This window comes from Choristoneura fumiferana, chromosome 9 (assembly GCF_025370935.1).
Source record: "Choristoneura fumiferana chromosome 9, NRCan_CFum_1, whole genome shotgun sequence".
NCBI classification, from domain to species: Eukaryota; Metazoa; Arthropoda; class Insecta; order Lepidoptera; family Tortricidae; genus Choristoneura; species Choristoneura fumiferana.
The window spans coordinates 14,492,970-14,500,831 of record NC_133480.1 but is presented as its reverse complement, the minus strand read 5'-3'; the positions used below and the strand labels follow the sequence as shown (position 1 = coordinate 14,500,831).

General features: G+C 40.5%; 1 protein-coding gene across 1 annotated transcript in view; it reads left to right on the top strand.

Annotated features, from left to right (window-relative positions):
- The window catches only part of mbo (Nuclear pore complex protein Nup88), a 205,781-nt gene extending 198,464 nt beyond the window's left edge, over nucleotides 1-7,317 (top strand). The window contains exons 11-15 of the mRNA XM_074092573.1: nucleotides 280-417; nucleotides 1,221-1,309; nucleotides 2,739-2,895; nucleotides 5,608-5,696; nucleotides 6,426-7,317. Coding sequence (XP_073948674.1) covers nucleotides 280-417; nucleotides 1,221-1,309; nucleotides 2,739-2,895; nucleotides 5,608-5,696; nucleotides 6,426-6,492 — 540 coding nt within the window. The 3' untranslated portion in view covers nucleotides 6,493-7,317. The remainder of the gene's footprint in view (nucleotides 1-279; nucleotides 418-1,220; nucleotides 1,310-2,738; nucleotides 2,896-5,607; nucleotides 5,697-6,425) is intronic.
- Nucleotides 7,318-7,862: the final 545 nt, after the last annotated feature.

The following is a 7,862-nucleotide window of genomic DNA, read 5'->3' as shown; positions in this document are numbered from 1 at the left end:
TTGTTTATGTATGAATGCAGTTTTTCTTGTTACTAAAATCGATGTCATGGTTCCTAAGAACAAGATCTTCGTGTGTTTTATAGTTTTAGTTTCCCATACCAACCGATCTAAGGGGCTGTTTCACCATCCATTGATTAGTGTTAATTGGCGGTTAGGTGTGCTGCCGTCTCTATTTGTTTTGTTCGAATAGAAGGAGACGGCATCACATTTAACCTCCTGTTAACACTAATCAATGGATGGTGAAACAGCCCCTAAAATGTTACATCCTGTATGTTCCAGTTCCTAACGCAAGCGACACTAAAGCTGCGCGGCGAGTACATGTCGCGGCAGCAACGCGCCGCCGACGCCATCGCGAGGAAACTCAGCGCGCTGCGAGCTCTCAGCACGCAACACGACGCCTGGTACACCGAGCTACAGGTGACGTCACTGGCCAGAGGCCGTATTGTCTAACGCGCTGACGTTCGCCGCACTCATCTCTTCCTACCCTCGTCTTAGGCTGCATTTCAACCAGATATGTGCGAGATTGCAAGGGATGTGTTTTTCATGAACCAACGCTTCATTTACTTATTCTTGCTGCACTCAGCTGTTTCCACCAGAGCGGTGCTGTGCGAGATCATTAGTGTTGTCGATGGAAGTTGAAATAGTACATTGTGTCTTAAGGGCGGTAAATAAGGAATTACGAACGAGAGTCTATTAGAAGCCCGAAGTCGAAGATTGAGGGCTTTAATGAGTCGATGTTCGTAATTCTAGTACCGCCCGTGCGACATACAATGTTTTTCATCACATTTGCGAGTAAAATTGTATATTTGTAAAAGAAAACTAATATTTTTTCAATAATTACCGATACCGCTGATGCGCTCTTGGCAGCGCCAACTCTCGCCGCCCTCCGCCCCCCCCCTCTCTGCAGCGCGCGCACGACGCAGCAGCACACACATGCAGTAACAAACTCATTTACCGTCCTTGGGCTTCATGCATGAAAATTTGTACGGGCAATGACTCATTTACCGACCTTGGGCTTCATGGCATGAAATTTGTACGGGCAATGACTCATTACCGACCACGGGTTTCATGACAAGCACATTAAGGTCGAGGGTTTTATTTGGGGGGTTGCAACCAAGGTAGCCTGCATGTAATGACACTGTTTACGAGCAAGTGTGATGAAAAAGAAGTTATTTTCAATCAATGCGGTCAAGTTAACACAAACACTTTGTTATTTTCAGGGTGACGTTGATGACGTAACTCTGCAGTCAACAGTTTTGAAGGAGAAACTGATGTTGGCCGAAAAACATCAAGATGATATCAAATACAGGTAAAAAGCTTGATAATGTTAGTTGCATTTTGATCTTTATTAACGTTGCGTGACGAATAAACAGAGCTCAGAGTCGCTCAGCGAGCTATGCTCGAGGTTTCTCTACGCCGTTCTTAACCTTTTAGTCTGGAAGGACCGTTTGACAAACTTTCTCTCTTGCCAGGGACCACCAGCTGTTTGAAAGTACGGTAAAATTGAAATTGTAAAAGAATGAACAGTTGCGACCGCTACTTGACTGGCGCGCCGTTTTGCCAATTCGTTGTTGATGGCTTCGCGGACCGCTTCGAGTTCTTCCAGGGGCCACCAGTGGTCCGCGGACCACCGGTAAAGAACCACTTAAGTACAAACTAGAGTCTACGGGATCAAATCAGATATGAGGAGACACGTAAAAGGACGAGGGACCCCGACTTAGCCAAGTGAATTGGCTCGTTGAAGTGGCAGATTGGGCAGTGGCAGATTATATAGCACGATGAACAGATGGCCGTTGGGGCCGAAAAGATTTAGAATAGACACCGCTAATCGGACAATTTCAGATTCAACAGAGTCGGACAATTTGGCCATTTTAGGATTATTAATGTCAAAATTAACATATAACAGTATATTTGACTTTGGCACAAAAATTGCAGATCCGACTCTGTTAATTGACATGGTCGATTTTTGGAAGCCCTTCGGCCACTTTGGAAACCAAAGGTTCGAAACCAGTTTAGAAAACAGAATTATTTTTCTTTTTCGGAAACCTACTTTCGAATGAAGAAAAATAGAGAATATAGAATCTTTTTTGAAAGTCATTCACAAATTTCAATATGTAAGTAAGTAGGTATACAATCTTATTTTCACAATCGCGTTTTTTTCCCAATTTTAATCGACACAGAAATAGAAATAGGAATAGGTTTAGGTTTTGTTAATTATACATCAGCCCGAAGGGCCTAAACTACTTGAAAGTAGGAGCTCCGTCAACACTGTGTGTCTGTGTCGATTCTGATTGGAAAAAAACGCTACTATAAAAATAAGCTTCAGTAAAAAACCAGAAGTCCATCACTGATCCTAGTTTCGTGCAAGAACAAAAAGTGTTCGTTCGTAACTGGTTTCGTATAAGAACAAAATAGTTTTCGTTCGCAACCGGTTTCGAACAAGACCGAAAAGTTTTCTTCCTCAACTGGTTTCGAACCTTTGGTTTCCAAAGTGGCCGAAGGGTTTGGAAGTGGTAGTTAATTTCATGAAGTAATAATTTCTCAAGCGACGAAAGTAAATGACGGAGCCACGGCGGCTGGAAACGTAAAAGACAGATCCGCGAAGTACAGTTCACAGAACCACTAAACCTGTGACAGATATCTGTGGTGCCGTCTCGGTTTGCTTTGTCCGAATAAACAGAGATGGTATGTATGAGTGGTGAAACAGACCCTAAATCTAAAGTAAGGTCACATTCCAGATGTTCAGCGGTGATCCGCAAGCTGCGCGCGTCGGCGCCCGCGACGCCGGCCGAGCGCGAGCTGCTCGCCGAACTGGAGCGCTACCAGCGCAGCGGCGAACAGATCGCAGAACAGATACAGCTGCTAAAGAAACACGCGAGGGACAAGACTGAGGAGGTAATGTTACACTAGATATTCCGTGGTCTAGATGCGAGCTAGGGTTGCCAACCGTCCCGCCGTACGGGTGTCGCGAATAATCGCGATTAAGAATTATTGGTGAGTTCCTTAAACGATTTCTGAACGCAACTTTAATAACTGGTAACACTAAGGTGTGACGCAGGAGTCTAAAAATAGGATTGGACGGGTGAGGATTGAATGTGAGACACGAACGGTTTTAATGAAAGGAAATATGGTTTATAATTATTAGAATCAAGTGTTGGTTTGTACGAGGCAGATGGTTAAGTATCCCCTATTATGATTGGTTATTTGGAGTCTTTTTGTATTTTTTATTTCAACTCCAAATTTGTTACTTTTACGGGTATCCCGTGAAACCAAGTGATAAGTATCCCCTAACTTGGTATATATTGGTTTGTGCGAAGCAGATGGTTAAGTTCCCCCATAACTTGGTGAGTGTTTGTAAAGTGTAACAACTGAGTAACGAGTAGAAATACTCGTAGTAATATTGAGATATAAATGAAAAGAACATTGCATTTATATGGAGGTAAGGGGGTTCTTTGGGGAAGGCGGAGGAACCATGGGGCCCTCGGGCCCCGGTCTGTGTCTTGCTCATGGCAACAGGTGTACCCGTCTAATGAGAGGATCCTACCACCATGTGGCTCTCGGGTGCATTTGTGGTGCTAGTAGCGTTACACATATCTTAAAGTTAAAGTAATATGCTTGAGCATAATTGTACATCACTATATCTCTTTATTATCATCCATGAGACTTTGTCGGACATAAGAATTGACATAATTGCGAATCCAGGCTGACCATAGAGATATAGAGTTCATATTCGTGCCGACAACGGGGTTCGTCCCGTTTCTGGAGCCCTAGAGTACCTAACGCGTCCCATATAGTCTACCCGGGACGCCAATTATCCCGTTTACAGGCTAGACTAAATTATAAGCACTGAAACGAACGTTCCGTTATAAATTAGGGCAAGTTGAGACTGCGAACACCGTGCGACTGTACGTCTCATTTCCTTATTAGCTGTTGATTTCATGTGTATTTTTTACATATATATTAAGTAGTTATACAAATACAATATCATAGTGGAATACATTTTTCATAGTGGAATTTCTATTTTTCAACTCATCTAGTAATATTATAAATGTGAAAGTTTGTGAAGATGTTTGGAGTTTTAGATGTTTGGATGTTTGAATGTTTGTTACTTAATCACGCAATAACAGCATCAGCTTTTTGCAGGTGGTAGGACCTTGTGCAAGGTCCGCCCGGATTGCTACCACCATCTTGCTCGCTAATCCTGCCGTGAAGCAGCAGTGCTTGCACTGTTGTGTTTCGGCGTGGAGAGTAAGACAGCCGGTGAAATTACTGGCACGTGAGGTATCCCATCTTAGGCCTCTAGGTTGGCAACGCGTCTTCAATACCCCTGGTGTTGCAGATGTGTATGGGCGGTGGTGATCTCTTACCATCAGGAGACCCACTTGCTCGTTTTCCTTCAAGTAGAATAAAAAAAAAAAAAAAAAAAAAAAAAAAAATAACGGCTCAATGGATTTACATGAAACTTGGCGTACAGATAGACAAAGATCTGAATCGAGTCATAAGATACTTGATATCCCAGTAATGCGTTCCCGTGGCATAATATTTTAAGTTTAAACAAGAATAGAGGGCACTGTCCAAGAACAGGGACGCTCCTCAGCTCTCAAGATGACGTGACGTGTTAACTTCGTTTGCAATCAGTAGATGGCGTTGTGCGAGCGAACGTTGTCCTTTCAAATTGTTACCGTAACCTTTTTCAGGCCAAACTCTAACAGCCTTATTCATAAAAAAACCTTAATTGAGGTTTGATCGGTCTGTTACTTAGCAGACTGATTAAGCTTAATAGACGGTTGTCAAGAAGTATGATTCATAAACGCTTGCTAGCAGTCTGCTAGTTGTTGAGCTGCTGATAGACGGATTAGACGCGTTATGTTGGCCACCTTGACAAATCAAAGACAAAAAATGGCCTAATCGATAATTAAAAAAAAAATTGACAGCAGTGACAGCAAATTAGCAGGAAAAAAAATAAAAAGCGTGATGTTTGTTTTCCCGCCATTTCCGATCCGCATGTTTACGTTGTGCAAAAAGCCATAATTATGTTAATCATCCTAATTTTTTTTCATATTTATTGTTAATTTATTGTTGCTAATTTAGAGGATTTTTAAATACAAATTCCTGAAAATAAATTTTCCAGTTTTTTTTTTAATCTTTGCGTAGCCCTGCCTTCACTATAAATGTCTTCGGTATGGTTTTTTGCTCTTGTCAAAGTCAGCTGTTCAAAGTTGTGGCGGCCATTTTGTGACTTAGCAGGGAGATAAAGGAGGGTCTACGGTCCTCTAACTTTAGCAGAGCCTTGATCGACTGATTAGCGCTAACAGACGTTTATGAATCATGTTTTTTAGCATCGGGCCTTCAAGGAGCCTTCAAGGAGGCTCTAACTTTTTATGAATAAGGCTGTAAGACATTTATTTATTGCGTTGCCATGGTAACAAGCATCGTGTAACTAAACTGTTGTCGTTGTATATTTCAAAAATTGCACGGGCATAATATACAACAGTTCAGTTAAGACGGCATTAAGCTATTTCTAATGCGGGCGAAACCGCGGGTTTAGGCTAGTAATGTATATTACGACTGATTCATATAACAAACGCAACGCATTCTGTTTCGCAGTTGAACAAATGGTGCGACGAATACAAGAAGAAAGATATAGCACTCGGAAAGTCTCACAGCGATACCATCTCCTCCATCCTGCAGCAACAGTAAGTCAACTTGTTATTGACCGAACGAGATGTCTCCGTTTTAGCTTAAGAAATCAAGTTAAGAACGTTAACAACTTGTTTATTAGTCCCCGATTCGCCGGATTGTTGTTTCGTTGGATTCTTGTTTCGACGGGTCTTGTTTCATCGAAATTTGACAGTTAAGCAAAACTATAGAAATATCTTGCTCATATTTAGTTATCGTTTAGTCATCGTTTACTCATATTTATTATTGTACTTCTAAAAAGCTATTTCCTTAAAAACATGAATTTAACAGAAGTCATATCCTATTCTATTATGCGACAACAATATGGCATACCCTCGTAAGACCAACGTCAAATTTTGGTCGATACAATTTCAAACTTAATGTCAATTAGTGAAGTTGACATTAGCTTTGACGTATGTCCTAAATTTAGGACGTTGGGCCTTACGAAGATAAAATAAAACAGAACGCTTTCTTTACCTAACTGATTTATTTCCATATAATTATTTCCGACGAAACAACAATCCGATGAAACAAGAATCCGGCGAAACAACAATCCGACGAAACAAGAATTCGGCGAATCGCGAAATAATCCACATGTTTTCATTTACGAGTCAACAATTTTATTGTTTATTAATTTTGTGGCGTAAGAACTGTCACAAGAGTGGCCAATGGCTCGTTTCCATGTCCAGTCATTACTGCTTGCTTTTATCTTTCCCATAAAAATAAACATATTTTTTTTTTTTCAGGACTAGTCAAATATCAACGCTGATCGAAGAAACCAAATTACTCAAAGACCAACTCAGTATAGTGTAGTGTTAAGTGCCATTTAATTTATCTTTTTTTTTTCAAAGTACTTAACTAAGTCATTTCCTTCACTGACATGTAATACTTAAAATTTATTTGCATTCACCGTCGGGAACGCGTATACGCGTTTTGAGACTTTCGTCCAGTGCCGCTGTCATTTAAATGTCATTTCAACACACAGGTGCGTTGACGGCAATTGAAGAAATCTCAAATCTGACAGCCGGTGGCGTTAATTTTATTACATTAATTGTTCCAATACCTGCGATAATTGTCTACTAAAATGTGTAAAACTTTGTCTATCTGTCGCGCTCATAGATGTGAATTAACTGTAAAAATATTAACTAGTTTATGTATATTGTATAGTCACCTGCAATAATATCTGCCACAACTGAGCGTGCAAAAATATCTGACACGTCCTGCCGGCCCTTGAGATGGAGTCATATCAGATATTTACGCACGCTTTATTGTGTCAGATATTGGTGCTGGTGATTTTACGGTCAAGGACTTTAATTCATAAACGTCATAGCGACGTCGCATTTATTAACAAGGAAAATCGTTACAACTTTTCCTTTGAAAGGGTTCCATGGTGGCTCATGATAAAGTCTTTCCCCCTTATTCATAAAAAGTTAGAGCCTCCTTGAAGGCTCCTTGAAGGCCCGATGCTAAAAAACATGATTCATAAACGTCTGTTAGCGCTAATCAGTCGATCAAGGCTCTGCTAAAGTTAGCGGACCGTAGACCCTCCTTTATCTCCCTGCTAAGCACAAAATGGCCGCCACAAGTTTGAACAGCTGACTTTGACAAGAGCAAAAAACCATACGAAGATATTTTAGTGAAGGGTGAAGTTACGCAAAGATTAAAAAAAAACCAGGAAAAAATTTTTCAGGAATTTGTATTTAAAAATCCTCTAAATTAGCAGCAATAAATTAGCAATAAGTATGAAAAAAAAAATAGGATGATTAACACAATTATGGCTTTTTGCACAACATAAACATGCGGATCGGAAATGGCGGGAAAACAAACTTCTCGCTTTTTATTTTTTTTCCTGCTAATTTGCTGTCACTGCTGTCAACTTTTTTTTTTAATTATCGATTAGGCCATTTTTGTCTTTGATTTGTCAAGGTGGCCAACATAACGAGTCTAATCAGTCTATCAGCGGCTCAACAACTAGCAGACTGCTAGCAAGCGTTTATGAATCATACTTCTTGACAACCGTCTAACAAGCTTAATCAGTCTGCTAAGTAACAGACCGATCAAACCTCAATTAAGGATTTTTTATGAATAAGGGGGTTTGACTGTACAAGTTTTGTGCAACACGCCACTGGCACAATGTGGCTGCAACCTTAAAATTTGTATACTCTGTGTCAATACTAGTAATA